This window comes from Danio aesculapii, chromosome 9 (assembly GCF_903798145.1).
Source record: "Danio aesculapii chromosome 9, fDanAes4.1, whole genome shotgun sequence".
NCBI lineage: Eukaryota > Metazoa > Chordata > Actinopteri > Cypriniformes > Danionidae > Danio > Danio aesculapii.
The window spans coordinates 23,845,569-23,871,275 of NC_079443.1; the positions used below are offsets into that span (position 1 = coordinate 23,845,569).

Sequence of the window (25,707 nt, forward strand, 5' to 3'; positions counted from 1 at the left end):
GCTTTTATCAGGTATTACATTTCATGGAGAGTGTTAAAAAGCTGTCTGTAAATGTAAAAGGTCTGCAAAGTTTCAAAGATTTAAGTGCTCAACAAATGGAATTACTGTCTACCAAATGACAGAATCGATTCTGAACTGAGTCGTCATTTAACTAATGGTTCACTGGCTACTTGTGAAAGCATTCTGAGGCTTAGAAGGGTTTGAGTACTTTTTTTTTATTGTGTGCTGAGAACGCTAACAGAGGTGACATTTGGAAATGCTGTTTCAGACACACTGCAAGTAGTATGACCAATCACAACAGATTGGGATATTTGACCACCAATCAAATCAGAGTAGTCTTTCAAAAAGAAGGTGTTTAGAGAAACCAAATGTATGAACACTAGCTTTAGGACCATATGTTTTGCAAACTTTAAACTGTTTTTTGACCTAGGATGGATCTAAGGGCCGGGACACCAAATCAACACCAAACAACTAACACTAGATTAAAACCAAGTGTGTTGGACACCAGACAGACAGTAGCCGACTGAAGTAAATGATCACATTCTGCATCTGTGCAAGAAGATGTGTCTTTTCGCACCTATGAGTGGCAGTAGTCTGTTTTCTCAATCCCAATCAAAAAAAGATAAAACGGCATTTAGTACCATTATCACAGTAATTTCCACTCACCGTGGAGGCATTTGCTCCTACAAATATGTCTGATAGTCTGAAAATATATATTGTTTGCAAATATTTGAGAAATGTAGCAAAATTACAGCCTGTGTTCCTTGAATTGAATTGTTTACTTGTATGTGTGTCACTTCGAATGTTTGTTCTCACGCTCTGATTCCTTGCTGAATAACCAATCAGAGCTCTCTCTTCAGCCAAAGCTGATTCTAAGGGCGCACTCACACTATGCTATTAGAACCGTGCCCAAGCGCAATTCCCAGTTCATTTGAGAAGTGTGAGTGTTCTGAATCGGGCTCAGGCGCGGTTCAGTTGGCCGCCCTGGCCCGGTGGGAAGAGGTGTGCCAGAGTGCAGTTCACTTGGGCTCTGGCGCAGTACGCTTGTAGTGTAAGTGCAAAGCACGCCTGAGCCCTAAACTGAAGACGAGACGTGACTTTTAAGGGACTGCTTCATATGAATTTATTAATCATTCTTACTGGTCAATAAACGCAAACTGTCGATAATTAAAGACGCAAACCCCTCACTGCATGACAGCTGCACCTTCAGCAAACCTCCTAAATCCTGCAGCATGATGACTTTTAGATTACTTATGAGTGTCAAAAGTGACTGATAACTGTGTGTCACTGGATATCAAGTGACTAAAATGATATAACTAAAGAAATCTCCACTGCGAGAGTGCTTCTCTTCTGTTAAACTGGACATCGCATCATCAATGACGTAAGTGTGCTTCGGCTCGGATGCAAACGTGCTTCGAAACAGTTCAAGGCAACTGTACATAGTGTGAGTACGCTCTAAATGCTGAATCGGGTTAACATCAGAGCTCGTTGGCCCAATAGATCCTTTTCACATGACGTCATGCCGTGTCCGGTTTTACTCCATGCAGTGTATCTTTACTTCCACCTACACAGAACTCCTCTGAGAATTCACCCAGTCAGCTGTATACAGATATTGTTAGATTGTCACAACGGCTGTTTTCTAACAATAAGAAGATTGGATTTTAATTATAAGATTAAAATGCAGTATTATTAGATCATGAAATTATTTGTAACTTATTATTAATTAGGGTAAAATGTATAAAGATATTACATTAAAACAACCCAGTAGGTGGCGGCAGGACACTGTCTAAAAGTCTAAATTCATTCAAAAGGAGAAACTAAAAAAAACATTCAGTAAATAAGAAATGATGAAACTGATTGCATTCATAGATGAAATACCTACCAGATAATATGAGAACATTTAATAAAGAATTTTACTCATGCTTGAACATTCACATAACAAATAATGCACATTTATATTCACAGCAGCATCAAAGTAAAAATAAATCCATTATTGAGAAAATACACTAAATTAACAAGTGAAAAGGTTGCAAACATCTGATTTTCTTGATAAACAATAACTTATTCCTATTCTTAAAAACTTAAACAATCATTTTTAAACTCAGAAAGCAGTTCAGTATTGAAAGAGAAACATTTGGACAAATGTTCAACACTTTAACAGACTTATATCACAATGTGCAATGTTAATATTTTCAGTTGTAAATTTTGCAGAGACGTCTCCCATTCATTCAAAGGTAAACCGGAGCTGCAGGTCGGAGCACTCACTCTGGTCCCCCGGGCTTTGCGCTGGTTAGGAAAATTCCAAATTGAACCAAAACAGATTGGCAATCAAAATTTTGAAACATCATTAGGGACATTGCAACCTGCAGAACCTGGGATAAAAAACATGTAGAATCTGCATCGGTTGAAGAGAACACTCTGATTGGTTACTCAACAACAAATCAGAGCAACTAGCCACACCGATGCTAGCCAATGACCTGACGAAACCCAACAGCCGACCGTGACTTGGTGTGTCTCGGCCTTGTGTAAGAGATCTCCAATAAAGTAATCATTAGAGAAGCATAATAGGTGCAGTTTAGTATTAAACACTCATTCAGTCATAAATCTGTCATATTAATCTGTCCTGACTGACTGCTCTCATGAATATGCCTGGAACCTTTTCCTTTGTCCGTCTTGCTTTACTCCTGTTCCACTTCACTTTTTACTTTGACCCCTGTGTCTGCAGAGCCCAAGTCCATTGATGCAGGCATCTCTATACAGACAGAAGTGGCCTGTGCACCCATAACAGGTATCACAGCAAGCGTGGTGTGATTTTGCTGGCCAGAGACTTGCTGTGACTCCCTTAAAAACGTGTTCAAACTTCACCCGGTGTTGTTTTGTGTCGTCTTGATGTGTCTTGGCAGCCCTTTTGGTTTATTTGTGTTGATGTCAGTCAAAGCAGTCAGTGATAGATGTGATTTTCATCAATGGTATCATCAGGTCAACCACTGTGTGACTGCGGTGTTGATCACAATGTTTGTCAGTACTTGCTAAACGCCATCAGCTTCCTCCTCAGTACCTTGTGTGATAATATATATTTCTGCCATGTGTTACTCTACCTGTTCTGGTTTCCACTAATTAAACTGTCCAAGAAAAGTGTACAATAGACATACAATAGACAAGTGTGCCTAATAGACATCTAAACGTAGACAGTTTGTCTAAAACAAGGCTAAATTTGGGCTGTCAGTGAAAATCGAATAGACGTCTAAGAATAGGCCAAAATTACTCTAGTCATCAACTAAACAGAAATGAATGCATACACACATAAAGTCTGTCTGTTTATTTGACGACAAGTCTAGTTTTGGGCTATTCTTAGATGACAGCCGAAGTTTAGCCTTGTTTTAGCCAAGCTGTCTACGTTTAGATGTGTATTCGATGTCTATTAAGCACAAAATTATTTGCTGGGAAGCAATATAAGTTCTTAACAGTGGGTCTCATTTATTAAAATGGGTGTACATGAATACTTATTAATGTACACAGAAGAGTTTCTCATGCAAAATGCTCCCTGAGTTGATAAAAGCCATCCACACAAATGTATATTTTATTCTAATGTTGATGAATACCACTTAAAGCAGATGAAACTCAATAAATGTCCTTTATATAGGCCTGGAGATCCTCAGGGAGCCACATGAATGTCAGTAGGAAAACCAGAGAAAAAACTACAAATATATATTTTTAATAATATTACTTTAAGAAGTTTTTGTCAATTAACTTAAAATTTTTATCATGTTAAAATGTAGTTTTAACTTTACGGTTTAATATATGAATGTGTGTATTTATTAAAAAAAATAAAGGAATTCTTTAATTCAGCAAGGATTAAATTAATCAAACTGGACTATAAAGATTTTTTACATTCATATATAAGTAAAGTAAATGTTATTTTGTAAAGTAAATGTTATTGAGTTTTGAGTTACAAGAATCTTGATAAGAAAAAGTAAAGCAACAGAATGCTTTTTATGACTCTGCAGACTGGAGAAATGGCTGTATAAATGACATAAAATATAATTAAGCTAAATATATAAATTTATAGAGCGACGCGGTGGCGAGTGGGTAGCACGATTGCCTCACAGCAAGAAGGTCACTAGTTCGAGCCTCGGTTGGGTCAGTTGGCATTTCTGTGTGGAGTTTGCATGTTCTCCCTGTGTTTGCGTGGGCTTCCTCCGGGTGCTCCGGTTTCCCCCACAAGTCCAAAGACATGTGCAGGTTGCAGCTGGAATGGCATCCGTTGTGTAAAACATATGCTAGATAAGTTGGTGGCTCATTCCGCTGTGGCGACCCCAGATTAATAAAGGGACTAAACTGAAAAGAAAATGAATGATATAAATATATAAAATATAATAAAACTATGTTAAATAGTTTAATAAAACTAACAATAATCAGTCCAAAACAGATCAAGATACACAGGGGCAAACCCAGAAGACGTGGTGAGAAGGCAGGCAAAAGTTCAAGGCAACAATAAGCAGTCCAACACAGAGCAAGAGGGCAAAGACAGATAATGTACTTGATCAAGGCAGGCAGGGTCATACACTGGCAGGCAGTCATGAAAGTCTCTTGGAAAACCGCTTGGTAAGGCAGGTAGACTGGCAATACTTCGCCAGGAAGCATGGCCTGAGCTCTTACTGCAATACGGTTGTTGCTAGATCGGATACGTTTGCTGCCGGAAGTTAACGAGAATTATTTCTATTATTTATTAAACTTCCTATTTATTGTATTTTATTAACGCTAACCCAACTGTCACAGTAACATAAAAACAGTAGTTGTACCGAGTATTATTTCTGTTATCTATTAAAAAACCCAATAAATTCTATTTTTGTAACGCCTACCCCCACCCCAACCCTAAACCCAACTGTCACAGTACTGTAAAATATGAATTATTGTTATACAGTGTCATAAAAAAATGCTGATATATTAATGTACATATCGCACTTCCGGAAGTTAACGGTTCTGGAGAATTATTTATATTATTTATTAAAATTCCCAGTTATTGTATTTTAATAATGTCTACCCCACCCCGAACCTAAACACAACTGTCACAGTATTGTAAAAACAGCAGTTGTACCGAGTATTGTTTATGTTATCTATTAAATTACCTAATAAATTGTATTTTTTAACGCCTACTCCCACCCCAATCCTAAACCCAACCGTCACAGTACTGTAAAAATATTATTGTTTTACAGTGTCATAAAAATTGCTATTATAATTGATGTGCATATCGCGTCTCGCATCTAGACTTTACCCTTTACCCTGAAATACAGCACAGACAGGAAGTGACTGCAGAGGGAGCGGAGCTGAGTCAGTAGTCGGGCGAGGGCTCCCTCTGCTGGCGTGGTGTTACACCAGTGACCTTCTTGCTGTGAGGCAACAATGCTAACCACTGAGCCACTGTGTCGCCCATTTTTCCTTAGTTTTAAATTAAATTTCAGTAAATTTTTACAACACATGGTCTGTGTTGTAGAGCTAAAGCACAGTTTTTTACACTCAGTTAGTGAATGAGACCCAGTTTCATTTTGTTTGAGCATTTGTATGACGCTCTGTTGCTTTCTGTCTCAATTCAGATTATCACCTTCACTTTCCTCTCTTTTTGCACTTGTTTTTTTCTTCTAGGTTTGAATGGGAAGAGTATTCTAAGCGCGATGAGCCGTCATACAGCTGAGAGCTCGGCGGGCATCACTCCAGGCTCAGGGGCCACCACATCACCGTGTTCATCCCGCTCCTCCTCACAGCGCTCAGGCACAGGGGGCCACACACCCAGAGGCCCCCACCGCTCACCCTGCACACAGCCTAAACCCCTGGCAGGCAGCAGCAGCAGCAGTAATGCTCTGGCTCTCTCCAAGTCCTCCAACTCCCCGCGCCTCTCCCCAGGTCTCGCTCATGATCTTCACCACTCACCTAATACACATGTAATCCATGCCAAGGGTGTCTGATCAGAGGCAAGGTTTTGTTCACAGGTTGCACAATGTACGTGCATAGCCAGAGCATCCTGAATCCCTTTCACAATTAAAGTTAAAAAAAATATCTGAATAATAATTTAAAGGTGTTGCGAACTGCCTTTTAGTACAGTTATCTACTTTTGATGTTATGTTTATATATTTTATTTAAAATCATCATGTTCTCATCACTCTTATAAAAACACACACACTAACTCATAAATTAATGTCCACTGTATGATTGACTAATTTTTATATTTAAAATGTTCAAATCTTTGGTTCTAAGGTGCTGTTTACACTAGTGTGTTTTTGTTTTAAAACACGTAAGTTTTGTTACGGTGTCCACACTTTGACCCACGAAAACAGAGCATTTTGAAAACACTGGTGTTATGTTTTAATATAGAGCAGAGATGCCCAAATTAGGGCCCGCAGGCCAAAGTTGGCCAATGGTAACCTTGATTTGGCCCGTCATCCTATTTGAAAAGAGTGGGAGAAGGATGGAGATGTGATTGGGGCGAATGCCTTTCACAGTGATTGTCGTTTTGAATTTAATGTAACCTTTTGTTTCTTTGTTTAATTGTTCAGCTACAAAAAAGCCAACTGAAATAAAATGATGCACTGAAATGTTGTAAATGAATCAGACTTTTAAAATGTAAATACTGACACTTAACAGATGAAGACAATGCATTAGATATCTGCTAGCAAGTCAATGTAAAGGCAGGAGCAGCTCAAATTGTGTATTCCGCATTGAACTCCATTGTGTTATAAATGGGAATGTTTTCTTTTTTACTTTAATAAGTTCATTATTAAATGTTACAAATACTGCATAAGTTAATAGGATTTAAAGCAACATCTTTATAGTTATTTTTAAAAATTACAGATTAAATTAGGAAATTACCCATTGCAAATGTAATATATACGGCTTGGTATATATATATATATATATATATATATATATATATATATATATATATATATATATGGCCCATAACCCTCGATCAAGTTATAGGGAAAAGTTTGGGCACCCCTGATATAGACGGACTAAAAGGTAAACTTTTGCCTATCCACAATCACTCTCTGCCTGGTCTTCTGGACTATTGCATATAGTTTCTTCATTACACAGCTACTAGACAGCAAGAGTAACGATGTCAGCAAAATTTGCACATGCTCAGTGAGCATGAATAGTCCTGTATCATGAGTTTTAGGCTGTATAGTGTGGACAGAGACAGAAAGTAAACAGAAAGTCTGAACGAGGAGCGTTTTCATTATAAAATACCATTTTCAATAAAAGAACACACCTCAGATTAGGCTTCAAAGTTGGAAAGGACAGCTGTTTTCGCGCTAAAATAAACCTTTGCATGTTTGTTTGTTAGCCAACATCCTTTATACACTTGAAGTCAGAATTTATAACCCCCCTTTGACTTTTTTCTTTTTTAAATATATTCCAAATGATGTTTAACAGAGCAAGGAAATTTTCACAATATGTCTGATAATATGTCTTTTTCTTCTAGTAAAAGTCTTATTTGTTTTATTTTGGCTAGAATAAAAGCAGTTAATTTGTTAACTATTTTAAGGTCAATACTATTAGCCCCTTTAAGCAATTTTTTTTCGACTGTCTACAGAACAAACCATCGTCATACAATAACTTGCCTAATTACCCTAACCTGCCTCATTAACCTAATTAACCTAGTTAAGCTTTTAAATGTCACTTTAAGCTTTATAGAAGTGTCTCGAAAAATGTTTAGTCAAATATTATTTACTGTCATCATGACAAAGATAAAATAAATCAGTTATTAGAGATGAGTTATTAAAACTATTATGTTTAGAAATGTGTTGAAAAAAATCTCTCCATTCAACAGAAATTGGAGGAAAAAAATAAACGGGGGCTAGTAATTCAAAGGGGCTAATAATTCTGGCCTCAACTGTATATGTACACTCTTCTGATTTAGCTATAAAAATGCATAAATACTCACATGAAATGATCATAATAATATTAATCATCATCATAATAACAGACAAAACAATAGTGGCAATTTAATAAAACAGTTACTCGTACTTGTGCTGTGCAACATTTTCATGTTCAAACATACGAGATTTTTATAGTACAATAATAATTATATATCAAAAGATTGTCATTTTGATTTTTCAGTTCATAACCTTTTTAAAACCGAGAAGTAAATATGCATATTTTAAAAAGTCATTATAATATATTTTAAGTAAGTAAATGAATAATTTAAATTAAACTAACCAAAGAGAAAGAATTTGTGCTTCCTGTAAAACACATAATTATTTTGATGTGATTTATGTTGTGTTTACTAATAGGACTGGTTGTCATTCTTTCAGAGCGTAATCAATCTGAGAATCGTACATCCCTCCGGAGGAGTCCGTCTCCACAAAAAGGCTCTCCATCGCCCCAAGTGGTCTTCCTTAAAGACATTGTATGCTACTTGTCCCTGCTGGAGAGAGGGACACCAGAGGACAAGCTTGAGTGTAAGTTTGATTGGAAATCATTCAAATATATAATCTTTGTTAGGAATCATTTAAAAATGTATATTTTCAATTATTTATTTGTTCAGAAGTTTAAGTATGATGGTTTATACATTTCTCAATAATTCCTCAATAGTTTATACATTGCCAAAGTTCCAATATAAAACCATCAAAAAACAAAAATATTATTTTGTAATTTATGTTACCCAGCCTGATTTTTCCAAACCACAGAAAGCATATTATTAGTCTACTCTCATTCTTGGTGGCTGTCATTTCATTTACTATATTTCATTTTTTTTGCTTTGAAAGTGCCACAGTGTTTGAAATGCATATTAAACCGTTTGGGATTTTTGAAATACATGAACAGTTCATTCTATTTCTGTTACTTTGTGAAATAATTTATTTTGATTACCACACATCAAACAAGTTAATGAAATCAAATTCAGTGTTACATCACACTTTCAAAAGTATAGCAACAATTTTTTAATCAAGCTCACCAACGCAGTTTTTTTTTTTTATTAAAATGCAGCAATATTGTTTCTGTTTTTATATGTTTTAAATGTAATTTACTCAAGATGGCAACTTTGAATTCATAGCAGTCATACTAGCAGTGTTGGGGAAAGTTACTTTTGAAAGTAATGCATTACAATATTGAGTTACTCCCCAAAAAAGTAACTAGTTGCGTTACTTAGTTACTTTTTAAGTAGTGCTTTACGTTACATTTGCATAACTTTTTATTACCTGTCTGAGGCTTGATCTCTTTCAGAATTTGGTTTTTCTTTTTTGCTCTATTTCTTTAATAGAGGAACTCTGCAATTAACAACTCGCTGTACCACCTACTGTACACCTACATTTACCTTTAAATAACTCAACAAAATATAAAATATATTTTAGGATAATGTTATCTGAGAAGGACCCCAGAGTTATACATGCTGTATATACAGGTTATAGAAAGTTTAAAGCAATGTGTTTGCTACTTTTGTACAATGTTGTCTTGAGTAAAATCACTGTACATTGAGACTATAATCCCCTTTTCCTTTTCTTCAAAATAATAAACACATTCTCTCATTGACTACATAATTAATTGTGACTTCTTTCATTTTATTTCTGCTTATTTTTTTAAAGCTAATTGCTTAAACTATAAAGTAAGTTGCGTTACATTTTCAAAAAAGTAACTCAAATGTTATTACTTATTTTTTTTAAAGTAATGCGTTACTTTACTCGTTACTTAAAAAATGTATAGTATTAAGTGACACGAGTTACATAATAACATTACTTGTAATGCATTACCCCCAGCACTGCATAGTAGTATACCAATTTTGGGGCTCAGGAAACATAGTTTCAATATTTTTAGTTCTTTGATGTATAGAATATTCAAAAGAATAGCATTTCTGTGAAATATAAATATTTTGTACCGTTATGGCTGTCTCTTACGTTTGATCAAATGAATATGTTGTTTACAAATAATGTATTATTGGTAAAGCACACATCTTTGTCAGTTCTGTGTTTTAGTTAACTTCTGATGTAAACACATTGAAAGTGTAAGTGACAGGGACTTCTAGAATCATTCTCATTCATTCTGTAAAGACTTATCTCCAGTTCTGTCCTTAAGTGTCATGGAGTTAGTGTTGACAAGCTTTCTTTAGCATAGATAGTTATTTCTGCTCAAAGCTAATCCTCGCTAGCTGCCTCATTGTGCTCATAGATAACCTGGGCTTCAGGGGCTAGCATGGGTTCTGCACTTCACAAAGGTTTCCAACACTTCAAAAAGATACGCTGTCTTATCTTTTGTTTCTGTCATCCTGAAGTCATGTTCAGGCTGTACGACACAGATGGCAACGGTCTGCTGGACAGTTCGGTAAGTCCCACATCACTGTTATATTATCTCTGTTTTGATCTTGTTGACAACAATGAGTTAATGCACAGTACACATTTAATGTGAGATTTTGCAGAGCTCTATTACAGGGTTTGTAGTTTCTGTTATGTCAGTGTGTTTTAATTTCACCAAAATTGTTTTTATTTATTTATTTATTCATTTATTTATTCATTCATTTATTTATTCATTTAAATATTTATTTATTTATCTCATAATTTTTTATGTATTTATCTATTTATTCATTTATTTATCTATCTATCTATATATCTATTTATTTATTCATTCATTCTGTCATTTTTTATTTATTTATCTATTCATTCATTTATTTAATTGTTTATTTATTTACTTAGCTATTTGTTCATTTATTTATTCATTTGTTTGTTCATTTATTTGTCTATTTGTTCATTCATTTATTCAGTTATTCACTTATTCACTTATTTATTTATTTATTTATTTATTTATTTATCTTTTTATTTATCCATTTATTTATTTAATTATCTATTTATTTACTTATTTATCTATATATTTATTTGTCTATCTATTTATTCATTCATTTATTTTTTTGTTTATTTATTTATCTATATTTATTCAATAATTTATTTTTTTAATTATTTGTTTATTTAACTATTTATTTATTTATTTATTTATTTATTTATTTATTTATTTATCTATTTATTCAATCATTCATTCATTCATTCATTCATTTAACTATTTGTTTATTTATTTATTTATCTATTTATTTATTTATTTATTTATTTATTTATCTATTTATGTATCTATTAATTAATTAATTTATTTATTTATCTATCTATTTATTTATTTATTATTTAACTATTCATTCATTTATTTATTTAACTATTTATCTATTTATTTATTTAACTATTTATTAATTTATTAATTTAACTATTTATTTTTTATTTATTTATCTATTTATTTATTTATTTATCTATCTATCTACTTATTTATTTTTATAGATAATCTTAATTAATCAGACAAATACACAATATAGCATTTATATAATATTAACATTATAAAAAACAATAATACAAGTTTCATTTACTTTGTTATGAGAAACTTTTGTGAAACATTTATTTTCCTCTCAGATATAATTAGATTTATATTCAAATTAAAACAGTAGCAAATCGTGTGACTCCTTTAAGTTTCAGTCATTTTAATCAGAAGTGAGTTTGACTAAAATAGTAATAGTAATCCTTCTGTCGCAATGTCTTCAAGTAAATTTTTATGTTTAATAAAAGTCAAGTAGTTATTTCACACGAACATGCCAAAAATACAGACTTCATTTGCTATTTGTCATTTTGCAGTTTAATATTTACAGACACTCGTCCATATCACAATTTGATCAGGTATACAGTGCTTCTTTTAATTTATTCATCCAAAATATGCTCAATTTTGAGACATTTCACTTTACAGTGAATTCTGGTTTTACGACCGGATCCACTTTATATAGTGTTGTAATTTCTTCAGGATGTAATATTACTATCATCTTATAATTTATTTATGTTTCTATCCTACAAGGCTTTGGTGATTCAGAGATTGTCTTGCAATATTATTGATCTTTTCTGACCTGGTGTTTAGAGGGAGCTTCAAATATCAGGCTGAATGAAAAATGAGAGTCTGTGAAAAGTCTATAATATCTAAAGAATTGATGCCTCTCAATTTAGGAGCTGGACCGCATAATAAACCAGATGGTCCATGTAGCAGAATACCTAGAATGGGACTCTACAGAACTGCGACCGGTATGAATCACTTTAACGGTTACCACCAGGCCGTCCTATTATGCATTGTGGTGCAACCTACTGTATATAATATAGTCCCTGTTTTAATTGTGTGTGATACTGCAGATTCTGAAGGAGATGATGGAGGAGATTGACTATGACAGAGATGGGACGGTCACATTAGAAGAGTGGATTCGAGGAGGAATGACCACCATACCACTCCTGGTATTGCTGGGAATGGAGACGGTAAGAAAACAATATGGTCACACTGTGTTTTAAGGTGTCTGTGTTACAGTGTAACTATTAATTTAACTGCTTACTAAAATGAATTGATTGCATGTACTTATGTATGGTTCGGGTTAGAATACAGGTTAGGTTTAGGGTTAGATTCATGTAATTATGCATAATTAAAGGTGCAGTGTGTAGGATTGACACCTAGTGGTTAAACTAGATTTTAAAGTCCAAAATTTAAATATCGGAGAGGGTTTTTTCAATGTACACACTCGCAGGTTGCCAGATTGATAACACCAACAGGATTAAGTGTGCCTAAAAATCAAGTCTTACAATGTAATCTGCAAAGCTAATGTTTACATTTAAATTTTCATCTTATTTGCTAATTTCTACATCTAATGTGGTCTCATTTCTGAGGCTTCTACTTTCCTCCAGAAGTCGCATTTCTGGCCACATACTCATAGATTAAAGCAGCCTTCATGACTGAAATGAAATATGTTGTATTTCATCAAGGCAACCTGGAGGCCTAAATATAATTGGGTAAAGTGACAGTGGGCGGAGTTACTCATACCAAATCAGAGACAGACATTCCAACATGGAACTCCATGGAACTTTCAAAGAGGAATAACTGACTTTAGCTTTGTTTTTCAGATGGGCAAGTGTGTTCACTTAGCATGTTACCTTAATATCTGCAAACATATGAAGAGTTCAGATGCAAAAGCCGCTAAACGCCACTTACTTCCGCCAAAAATGAGCTTATGACATTGAGCGAATGCTTTAGGCACGAAGTACATTTTCAACAAATATTTTATATTTGTTGCCAAAAAAGTACAAATATGGCCTTGATTGTAATTACAATAGTAAGTACATGGAACATGTTACAAGGATTGTTGTGTATAATAGTTGTGAATTATAACGAGAAAATAACACATAAATATGTTGGGTTTTAATGCTGGTTCTCTTTCTCATACATTCAGAATGTACAGGAAGATGGGCAGCATGTATGGAAACTGAAGCATTTCAACAAGCCAGCCTACTGTAATTACTGCCACACCATGTTGTTAGGAGTACGAAAACAGGGCCTTTGCTGCGCACGTGAGTATCTGTTTGTTTTTCTATAGTTCTATGTACTTCTATGTATGTGTCTAGTTATCTTTCTATCTATGTATTTGCCTGTATTTTGTATGTATTATTTTAGGTTGTCTTTTGTTGTGTCTGCCTATTTTTTTTTTTTTTTTTTTTGTTAATTCTCTCTGACATTTTGTCATTTATCTGTTTTTATTTACAGTGCTCAGCATAACTGAGTACACCCCATTTTGAAAATTAATATTTTTATCTATTTCTCAGTGAATATAGGCAATGTATTTTGGTGCATTTACACAAAACAGATTTATTAAACAGATATACTTATTAAAATAATATTTTAGTCACCAAGCATGTTTAGAAATGAAAAGATAATACTAATTAAATTCAAGTAAAATATTGGAAAAAAAATGTTTTTGCTTCTCTTGACTTTTCCTCTTTTTTTAATTTGTATTTAATATTTTTCTATAACATATAAATTTGGGTGTACTAGTTTTTTGATCGTTATTGTAAGTTATTCTGTTATATAAGCTCCAGATTTGGCTTCAATACTCACTAATCTAATGTATATGCACAAATATAATGTTGTATAGCTTCCTATTAAAAATATGAAGTTAAAAGATAGATTTGTGTGGGGTGTACTCATATTGTATATGCTGAGCACTGTATATTGTTTTACAGTAAAAATCATTCGCTCTATCTGTGACTAACTTTTTGTTCTGTCTATCCAGTTGTTCAGTATGTCTAGTTGTCTTTTCTGAAATTTGATGTCTGATGTGTCAATCCAGAGTGTGTGTAGTTTTAAGTTTGCCTCGAGTCTTGCTTTATTTCTTACAGTCCTGTCTTTTGTTTGGCAGTATGCAAGTACACAGTCCACGAGCGCTGTGTGTCCAAAGACATTGCTCCTTGCATTAGCACCTACGCAAAGTCCCGCAGACACACCAATGTGAGTGCAAAAACACAAACATATGCTTACAAATTAACACTTCCTCAATGTTGAATGTTTTCTGTGAAGCAACGAGGAGCAACACTTTCTTAATCAAAATGACAGGTTTTTTTTTTTTTGTGAAACTGTGAATCCCACATGGATCTGTTAAGTACAGAGCTCATAGTTCTAACAACACACAGTTTGCTAGTATTGGTAGAAGACTTGCTTTATAATTGTTTTATCTGCAAACCACAGCCCAGCTCAGTTTTCACCCAAGGCAACTTCCCAGACCCATAACTCTTGGTTTAACCTCAAAGTGATGTTCTGTGGACATGTCAAGAAGGTTATGAGAACATCCTGTGTGATGTTTCTTTTTTGTGCTGAGAATGAGGAGGAAAAGATAATATTATTATTATGATTAAAGAGTGAGATCTTGCAACACCTCTGTAGAAGCTACTGTAAATACAAGAGATGGATAGAGTCACACTCGAAATGCTTTAATAAAAACAACAACAAAAATTATCATAACTAATCATGGTTATGTGTGATCGACTTACAAAACTGGGGTAAAATGGGTTAAAACTAGTTCTGCTTTAAATCAGAGGTTTTCAAACTTTTCAACAATTCCAGTGACTGGTGACTTTGTAATTCTGTTCCACTATAGAAGCTCTGTCACGAAAACAAACTCCTCATATGTGTGAACATACCTGGCAATAAAGCTCAGATTCAGATTCTGATTCTAAACATCGCAGAAGTCGCAGTCCAATAGAAAAAAAGTTGAAGGCTGTTGGCTTTTTATGTGCATGTTGTTGTTTTTTAATGTAACTATTAAATACTATTCTATCTTCTGTAGGTTATGGATAAAATCTGTAGGTTATGGATAAAAAGGTCATTCTAATAGTTCAATGTAATTAAATTTTTGGAAATCACCAAGCAACCCCCCCCCCCCCCCCCCCCTAATCCACTGCTTTAAATCATGGTGCAAATATATTAAGCATCTATAACTTTTTTTTTTTTTTTTTCATTTTGAGCATTATAAACGCTAGATGATGGATCGTAAAGCCCAAAGTCTCTTCTTTCCAAAGATACATGAACTGTGAATGTAGACCAGATTATTCAGCAACTGTTACTATTTTAGTTTGGGAAAGTCATTTTTGAGAAAGTGCCTCTGACGGTGAGAAGGACATCAATAAAGTCTCAGAAAAAAATCTCATTTTGCATCCTATCTTCATCAAATTTGAAATATAAACTCTTGAGGCACTTGGCTTTCAAGGTAATTTTTTTAGGCCATTAGATTATTGATTTCCTGTGTTTGAATATGGAAAAACTAATATTGAACACAGTACAATTTTTTTCTCATTACTTTATAATGTATAACTTTTCATATTTTTAGCATGAAACTTTCTAACCATAGTAAATCTCTGAGTGTCTTCTTTCCAATGATGCCTAATTTATGTTTGTAGCTCACTGGGGTCAAGAACTGTTACTATTTAAAGTTAGGTAGGTGTATATCTCTAAAAGTGAGTGCTGGCTCACAGGTTGATAGTGGTGAAGATTTCTTTCTTTTTGTTTTAGTACATTCATACACTGATTGCTATCGTTTCTTTAGCACTATCTTGTGTGGAGCTTAGAAACATTTTGTGTCAATCTTGATGCTGTTTTTACATGTAAATCGCAAATAATGACAGATATAATGATATGAAGGCATAGCAACTACAAATAATTCTCAGCAAATAATACATTTCTTAATCTCTCTCTAGGCTATGCAGCATGTTTGGATGGAGGGCAACTCCTCAACAAAATGTGACAAATGTCACCGCAGTATCAAGTGCTATCAAGGTCTGACAGGCCTTCACTGTGTTTGGTGTCAAATCACTGTGAGTATTTGCTTACGTTAGTTTTACTAATAATAACTTACTAATAATAATATTCCTTGCAACCCCAGAAGTAGAACATTCCAAAGAAACCCTCAATTGTTGATTTTATTTAATAATGTAATGATTTTAGTATGATACTTTATGTTTTTGTGTAAGACGCCTCAAGCAAAGACTTTAAAAAATACATTATTAAAAAGAACATTTCTAATTTTCAGGGAAAAAAAGCATAATTTAATTTAGTTTTTCAAATGTAATACTTCTTTACGCCACTCGGTGGTGCTCTTTAATAAGTTTTCACATCATTCAGTGGACATGGATGAATTGTTTTACGAGAGCCCTGGTAATAAAGATAAGTGCCAGCACTTATCACTCTTTCAAAGGCTTTCTCCTGCATAATGATTTTTATTATCACATTATTTGCTCCTGCACACACCCTGAACCATCTTTCTCCAGCAGCTTTCTTGACAGTTTCATCTCTTGAAATGCAGCTAATCTAATATCAAGTACAGGTCCTGCTGTCCCCTTTGATCCTAACATCTAATGCCTTCTTAGTGTCCGATTAGCAGGGATGAAACAGAAAATCAAAAAAGATCCAGTCCATTCCAATCTGTTGATGTGTGTTTCACCACCACTCCTTGTCTATATTTGTATGTTTTCCAGCTCCATAACAAGTGTGCATCCAATATGAAGCCTGAGTGTGACGGTGGTCCATTAAGAGATCACACACTCCTGCCGTCGTACATCTGCCCTGTTGTGTTGGTGAGTTCAGTCCCATCCAGTGAACACTTATGATTAAATTCAGTGACACCAAAACAACAAATCATGTTCTATAGCTAGAAGTCCGGTATGTTTTTAAATCATTAAATATTTATTTTGAAAGTGTGCCATAATTTTTATCTATAGATGAGCTATCACAATTTAGAGATTCTGACTTTTGACTTTTACATTCGACTTACATCTATAACTAGACATTTACTACGCCTACAAAATGCACATGAAATGTTGCATTCCTGTACGGTAACATAAGTAGGCAAAAAACACATTCAATAATAGAGTATTTCCTCAATAAACCTTTAATTCCTGCTTATTGATAGCATGTAATGCAGTTTTTGTAGTCGGTTTGTTTAGGTGTGGTATAGATTAAGGAATCTAGAATATGTTCAGGCAGGACAAGCTGTTTTTCTATTTATATTTTGGATATTGTAATAGTTTATATTTTTGATATTGTGAAGGTTGGCGGTTCATTCCACTGTTGCGACCCCTGATGAATAATCAAATATCACTTTTATTGTTTCATCATCAGCAGTTTCTTGTTCAAATATTTCCCAAATGACATTTAACAGAGCAAGGAAATTTTCACAATATGTCTGATAATATTTTTTCTTCTGGAGAAAGTCTTATTTGTTTTATTTCGGCTAGAATAAAAGCAGTTTTAAATTTTTTAAAAACCATTTTAAGGTCAAAATTATTAGCCCATTTAAGCTATATTTTTCCCCAATAGTATACAGAACAAACCATCGTTATACAATATCTTGCCTAATTAACCTAACCTAATTAAATTAGTTAAGCCTTTAAATGTCACTTTAAGCTGTATGGAAGTGTCTAAAATATCTATATATATATAATGTATAATATAATAATGGGACTAAGCCGAAGGAAAATGAATGAATGAATGATATTGTGATAGGTTTTATTGCACTTTCTGTTCAAAAAATGTATATTGTGTAGGTTTATTTATGCATGTACAATGTGTGCATGTATATGCATTTGTAAGGACTATTGTGTGTGAGATTGTGTAGATATATGCATATATGCTTGTACATGTATGCTTTTATCTGAGTATATATTTGTTGTTTATTTTGCTTTATTTGTCCATACTTTAGTTTATTTGGTTCATCTTACAATGCTTGTTTGTTTGTTGTTTGTGAAGCGCTTTGAATTCCATGTATGTAGGAAAAGTGCTATACAAATAAAATTTATTATTATTATTATTATTATTATTATTATTAAATTATATGCAAGATAAAATTATTCCATTTAAATGATTTTTGTGAAATTAAAGGAATAGTTCACACAGAAGTTCAAGGCAGAAAATTCTCTCATCATTTACTCAACCTTAACTTGTCACAGACCTGCTTGAGCTTCTTCTTTCTGTCGAACACAAATGAAGTAATTTTTAAAAATATTGGAAATCTGTAACCATTGACTTCTATTGTATTTGTTTTTCATGCTATGCAAGTCAATGGTTACAGGTTTCTAACATGTTTCAAAGTATCTTTTATGTTCAACAGAAAAAGGAAACTCTAAAAAAGGTATGTAACCACTTAAGGTTGCAGTAAATGGTGAGTAAAATTTCATTTAATTGGATCAACTATCCCTATATCCCAAATATCCCTATAATATAAGATATTAATAATATTTTTCAAATAATGTATTACTGTGATGGCAGTCATTTCTACAATCTTGATTATTTTATGATCCTTTGGAGATGGTGCTGATTTGCTGCTCATGAATAATTTCTTATTATAAATTTTGGGCAAAAGTTCCTAAAAAATGCTGCTACATTTTTATTGATACATTTTTAAAAGATTCTTTTACTAAAGTCAGAAGAAGCTTTTATATGTTTTACTCTCACTTTTGCACATCTTACTGATCTACTGACTAAATATTTATTTAGAAAGCGTGTAGTTGTTAAATCTACAACTAGACAGTTATTACGTCTAAAAGAAATGCACATAAAATATTGCATCCTGTACGGTAACAAGAGTAGGCAAAAATCATATTCGATAATAAAGTCGTTCCTCAATAAACTCTTGCTTATTGATAGCATGTAATGCAGTTGTTGCAGTAGCTTTGTATAGGTATGGTATAGATTAAGGAGTGTAGAATATGGTCAGGCAGGACAAGATATTTTTATAGTTATATTTTGGATGTTATGATAGTTTTTCTGTAAATAAATATTTTTTGTTAGAATAAATGTCATGTCTTTTGTCAGCTTAAAGTAAATGTTATGCAAGATAAAATTAATCCATTTCAAATATTTTTGTTAAATTAAAGGAATAGTTCACACAGAAGTTCAAGACAGAAGATTCTCTCATCATTTACACAGCCGACCTGTTTCAGTTTTTTTCTGTGGCATACAAAAGAAGTAATTTTGAAGAATGTTGGAAATCTGTAACCATTGACTTCTATTGTATTTGTTTTTCATACTATGCAAGTCAATGGTTACAGGTTTCATTTTTCAAAATTACTTCTTTTGTATTCCACAGAAAAAAGAAACTCAAAAAAGTATGCAACCACTTAAGGGTGCAGTAAATGATGAGTAAAATGTCATTTTGATATCAACTATCCCTTGAAAATAACACTATTTTTTAAAGAATTTATAACTGTGATGAGAGTCTTCATTGTTTCATAATCCTTTGGAAATAGTGCTGATTTACTGCTTCTGAATCATTTCTTATTATACATTTTGGGGAAAAGTTGCTGAAAAAGCTGCTTAATGTTGTTATGGAAACTGTGATACATTCATTTTTTTAATGTTTTACTCTCTGTTTTGCACATCTTACTGATACTGAAATATTAAATGATAGCATAAACTTGATAACATGAACTAATCCAACGACATTGTAGAGTGACCTATAATATGGTATAATGATAAAGCTTTCTAAAACTAAAGAGAAAAAAAGCCAGGCTTATTAGCAAATTACATTTGTTTTGTCATTTGATCTTGGTTTTACTTGAGTATTACAGTACTTCGTCTGTTTGTTGATGTATACTGTAATGTCTCTACATCTTTAGGACCGTCATTCTGCTGTCAAAAGAGGTGAAGGTGAATCATCGCCAAGTACCAGTCCTGAGGACACCGGCCAGAGTTTCAAGTTCACCAGTGACGGACAGGCACTGCAAGTGAGCCCCTAGAACACTAAAAATATCTGTATAACAATTTATTTTGATGGTCCCTTGTTGACCTAACTTTTATACTACAGGTCAACTAAATGTCATTGGAGTATTTAAGTGAAGTTTAGTTATAAACAAATTTGGAGAGGATCACGTGCTTATGATTGCTAGCGGCTGGATCCGCATTATCCAATTCTCAATCCAATCAGACGACAAAACCAATCAGACGACTCCTAAGCTACTACAAATACCCTGGGTTACGTACCACCGCTATCTTCGTTTTGAAGAATCCCCCATCCACCCCTACTCCTCCTTCTTCCTAGATGGGTGACACGGAGGCCCAGTGCTTAGCACTGTTGCCTCACAGCAAGAATGTCTCTGGTTCTATGCTTTACCAAACCAGCAGACATTTCTGTGCGGAGTTTGCATTTTCTCCCCGTGCTCACGTGGGTTTCACCCGGGTTTCCCGGTTTCCTCCCACCGTCCAAAAAATATGCAACATAAGTTAATTGACTAATCCAAACCGGCACTATAGACATGCTCCTAGTAAATGGTTATCTCTCAAGAGCAATCACTGGCTGTTCATTGGTTATTACAGCGGGGGAGTTCTCGAGATCTACCTGAGCTCAAACTCCCTTCTCGCCTTGCAACGGGAGGGAGCCCCGGGCTCGAGGATCTTATGAGCTCAGGGCTCTCTCCTGGGACAGCATGCCAAACAAGCTTATAATTAATCATCAGCTAAGTGTGAACTCTTGAAATAGAATTAAAAGACTGCTAATCAATTGATAACAGATTTAGAAGATGTAGTTCACAAAAAAAATTACAAAAAATTGCTGTTAATTTGCTCATCCTCAGTTCATCCAAAAAGTAGGTGACTTTTGCTTAATTAGATCATTAAAAAAGATATTTGGTGGTTCATAAAATGCAAAAAGTCAATAGAGCACTTTAAAATAGTACTTTTAAAGGCTACATTGTTGTAAATGATCAACAATGATGTAAATTAAACTTCATCTACAGAAGCCATATGTATTTTTTTTTCTTTTTGCCTGTGTATGTTTGTTTAATCTTAATGTGCTAATACCTTTAAAGGGATAGTTTCCTCAAAAATGAAAATTCTGTCATAATTTACTCACGCTTCATTTGTTCCAAACCTGTTTGACATCTTTATTCTTTTGAACACAAAAGATGATATTATGTAGGGGTGTAAACCTACGCTGTTCTCACAGGTCAGTTCGGTTACAATTATCATGCCATTGATTGGATTCAATTCGATATCTAGGTACATCACAGTGCATTGACGATGCATTCCATCCACAATTTTATATTTTACTTCACAGTACAAGAATTCTTGTATTAAAATTTATAAATATATTTATATATTGTTTGTAATAGAATTTTGTCTTTAATGCAAAACAGATATTTGAACTGTACCATAAGTACATCCACAGAATGACATGGGCATTTATTGCAAATAAACAAATGTAAATTTCCCACTCACTTTCTCAACATAAAGGGCTGTGATTGGCTTTAACGCTCTGGCACTGTTCACTGATGAGTGACACTGACAAACGGCAGCAGCTATCACAGCTGATTCATAATAGAAGGAGAAAACTCGCTCTGCAGACACGCGCTGGTGTCTGTATTTAGAAGTATTGCTGGAACAGCAGAGATGAGAGGAAACGTTACCTCATGCGGTGCACCGAAGAAACAATTAATTTTGACACCCCTAATATTTTGAAGAAAGCTGAAAACATGTAACTATAGCTGAAAACATGTAACTGTTTATTACCACAGTAGGAAAAATAGAAGGAAAAAAAAATAAGAAAAAAAACTCCTAAAGGTTTTAAACCCCACGAGGGTGAGTAAAGGGTGAGTCAAAAATAAGTCAAGAATACAGCATTTATAAACTGCTTACTAATGTCCATTAATGTAGAGTCAATGCTTAACAGATAAGGAATTAACTATTTGCTAATGCTTAATAAATGATTCACAATGTGTGGTTATTATTAAGTATTACCGAATTTTGGAAGCCTCCAGTCATTGATATCAGTATTAGAAACAAACAAAAAAACAATATGAAACTGAATGTCTGCTCCAACATTCTTCAGTGAAGTTCAAACAGATTTGGAACAAGTAATGGGTAAATAAATGACAGAATTTTCATTCTTAAGTGTAAAATGAAAAAATATGATGTCAATTTTTCACCCTCGGACCATCAAAGATGACTTTTTTCTTCATTAAAATCAGCATTAACTGGAAGTTCAATCAGATTTTACTTCAGTAGTTAGTTTTCATCTTTGGGTGAACTATCTCTTTAACTAGAATTGTATGAATCTCCAAGAACCACGGTTTCAGATAAAATCTGTAAAGTCATCATGAAACACAACTAACACTTTTTACTTTGTTAGCTCATACTGTTATTTTTGAAGTGAACATTTAATTTATCTTAATCCACAGAAAAAAAATAATGCTTTAGTAATTGTAATGAGGTTGTAATTTCATACTCAAAGGGACTAACTAAAGGATGCTTAAAAGCTGTTAATAACAATATAAACCAAAAACAAAAGTAAAGCTGCAGCCCTTCACAGTTGACTGCTGCACAAACAAATAAAACTCAAATATAAAATAACCCATCACTGGTCATCTCTTGGACTGTCATCACTCTCCCTTTTCCGGAGCTCCTCCATAGGACTAGAAACCTGTGTGGTGCACAGGTGAAACTCATTTTCACTCCACTCCCACAGCTTCCCCCACTCATCAGGGTCACATTTAATCAAAATCCAATATTCAGTTTCAGTTCGAAATATGTTCCAATACTGAAGTAATGAACTTTCAGTTAACAGATTTTAATGAAGAAAAAAGTCATCTTGGATGGTTCAAGGGTAAAAAACTGACATTATATTTTCATTTTCATTTTGAGAATGAAAATTCTGTCATCATTTACTCACCCTTTACTTGTTCCAAACCTGTTTTAACTGTACTGAAGAATGTTGGAGCAGACACTGAGTTCCATATTGTTTCTTTTTATTCCTAATACTGATATTAATGACTGCCGGTTTCCCGAAATTCTTCAAAATATCTTGCTTTGTGTTCAACAGAAAACAGAAAGTCATAAAAGTTTAGCATGTAAGTTTAGCATGAGTAAATGGTGAGAAAAAGGCTCATTTTTGTGTGAACTATCCATTTAAGTAGACAGTCTGCTAATACTCTAAGTACCATCATTGCCATGTAGTTGCAAAAATACTTTTAGTCAGCAGTGACAATGTGGAAAAAAAGTCTAACCCAAGTCTGTGTGTGTGTGTTCATAACTTCTCCTCTTTCTCTATCTTCAAGATCACACCTCTGCCCGGAACACACCCCCTACTTGTGCTGGTTAATCCTAAAAGTGGTGGTCGGCAGGGTGAGAGGTAAGCATCTATTGAACTCAAACTGTTACATCATCATTTTTCATATTCTACAACCTTCCGCTGCCAAAATGGAGGATTTGTTTAACCATCTAAAGTCAGCTGAATCTGCATTGACATGTACAACAAAAGTCCCACTCTTTTTCTCGCTTGCTGGCAGTGTCCTAAATACCATCAAAGCAAGCAGGAGACAGTAATGCTGTTTAAGGAGGAAGAATGTGGGTGTTGTTTCAGCTCTCACCACCCACCCATCGTCCTTCGGGAGACCAGTTTTGGGATTTTGTGCTGGCATCACCATAGCAACGCCGTTTTAAATACCATTAATTGGCCGATTATCCTCCATTATTAGACATGTGCTCAAACAAAGACGTGATCACTGCCCTGGCCCCAAAAAAGAAAGACCATTTTGGTGGTTCTTTGATGCAAACAAAGGAACAGAGTGATCACCGTTGAATCACACTGTACCGAGTGTATTTTTTCCACCATGTTCACCCTGAACAGCATATTGAAAGCTCATTGGTCGGACTTGACACTTGACTGCGCTCTTTTGTTCTTTGCATAGGGATTGAATGAAGCCTTCAGTGTTGATAAGTGCTCAAATTATCACCCCCTCATAAAAGCATAGCTTGTGACGCACCTCAAACTAACAGCCTGTCTTATTTTCCTCTCTCTCTCTCTCTCTTTCTCACTGTGCGTCTTTGCATACTAACGGGCAGAGTAGCTAATGCAGTTAGAAGTGAAGGACATTGCAGAGTCCTCAATAATCATTTTATTACTTCAAGGTTATCGAGGAGCGCTGCTGCAACAGCATACAATCTGTGTATGTGTGCTTCTTCCTTTTTTGACTCCATTGATTCTCAAGTTCATTTGGACTTTTATCATAATGGAGAGGAACGATGACAAATATCGTTCTGCCATATGTGTGTCTTTTCATGGAACAGTTCAACCAAAATAGAACATTCTGTCATCATTTACTCATCCTCATGTTGTTCCAACATAAGAGCTGCAGCCTGCATCTGGTGATTATTTCTTTGATTAACTGAGAAGGGGGAAGAAATGTTATTTCTAAATTTCAGTGGAACATTTTTGTTATTCCAAATTTTAGACTATTTTCCCTACTCCAAATGAGTAGAATGGATTATTTTTTTAACTATGTTGATGATTATGTGGAACATCAACTTTACCTTTATTAAAGTCTACACCTCAATATGTGTTAATTACTTTTTTATTGGAAGTGGGTGAACAGCTATAAATGAGAAAAAAAGAACTTTCTCTACTGTTGAGAAAATCAAATCCAATTCTATCTATAGTCTTAGATCTAGTTTGTAATCTTATATGGTATTTAAGACTACAAACTACAAAAATCAAATCTAATTCTATCTATAGTCTTATTTAGATCTAGTTTGTAGTCTTAAATACAATATAAGATTACAAACTAGATCTAAGTAAGACTATAGATAGATCTAGTTTGTAGTTTTATACTGTATAATTCTATCTATAGTCTTAGATCTAGTTTGTAATCTTATATGGAATTTAAGACTACAAACTACAAAAATCAAATCAAATTCTATCTACAGTCTTACTTAGATCTTGTTTGTAGTCTTACACTGTATAATTCTATCTATAGTCTTACTTAGATCTAGTTTGTAGTCTTATACTGTATAATTAAAATAATAATAAGTAAGACTATAGATAGAATTATACAGTATAAGACTACAAACTAGATATAAGTAAGACTGTAGATAGAATTTAAATAGATTTTCTAATTTAAATACAGTATACTTTACCTCATCTGTCAGCATGCTGTAAATGGGTTTTGCCCTCAGGAAACATTGTAGAAAACATTTCAAACAACCTCATAATCAAAACACTCTCAAACTTTGGACAGCTTCCTTGGGGGTATTTGCATTAACTTTTTGCCCACAGCAATTTCTCAAAATACAGCTTGTTTAGAAGTTTGTTTATTAGGTTGTACAATCCCTATTACAGTGCACAAGCCTCGCTAATGAATACACTACCTGACAAAAGTCTTGTTGTTGATCCCAGTTGTAAGAGCAACAAATAATAACTTGACTTCTGTCAAGAAAAGTGGCAGAAGGTAGATTTTTCTGATGAATCATCTGTTGCACTGAATCCCAATCATCACAAATACTGCAGAAGTCATTTTGGAACCCACATAGAACCAAGATTCTTACTGAAATCAGTCACTATTGGTAAAGGAA

At 33.9% G+C, this 25,707-nt stretch overlaps 1 protein-coding gene across 1 annotated transcript in view; it reads left to right on the top strand.

The window, feature by feature from the left end:
• The window catches only part of LOC130234898 (diacylglycerol kinase beta), a 174,646-nt gene that overhangs the window by 33,794 nt on the left and 115,145 nt on the right, over positions 1 to 25,707 (top strand). Inside the window, exons 5-16 of the mRNA XM_056465230.1 lie at positions 2,726 to 2,788; positions 5,644 to 5,901; positions 8,310 to 8,456; positions 10,262 to 10,311; positions 12,012 to 12,086; positions 12,192 to 12,311; positions 13,274 to 13,391; positions 14,237 to 14,325; positions 16,068 to 16,184; positions 16,845 to 16,943; positions 19,983 to 20,090; positions 23,415 to 23,488. Of these exons, the coding sequence (XP_056321205.1) occupies positions 2,726 to 2,788; positions 5,644 to 5,901; positions 8,310 to 8,456; positions 10,262 to 10,311; positions 12,012 to 12,086; positions 12,192 to 12,311; positions 13,274 to 13,391; positions 14,237 to 14,325; positions 16,068 to 16,184; positions 16,845 to 16,943; positions 19,983 to 20,090; positions 23,415 to 23,488 (1,318 nt within the window). The remainder of the gene's footprint in view (positions 1 to 2,725; positions 2,789 to 5,643; positions 5,902 to 8,309; positions 8,457 to 10,261; positions 10,312 to 12,011; positions 12,087 to 12,191; positions 12,312 to 13,273; positions 13,392 to 14,236; positions 14,326 to 16,067; positions 16,185 to 16,844; positions 16,944 to 19,982; positions 20,091 to 23,414; positions 23,489 to 25,707) is intronic.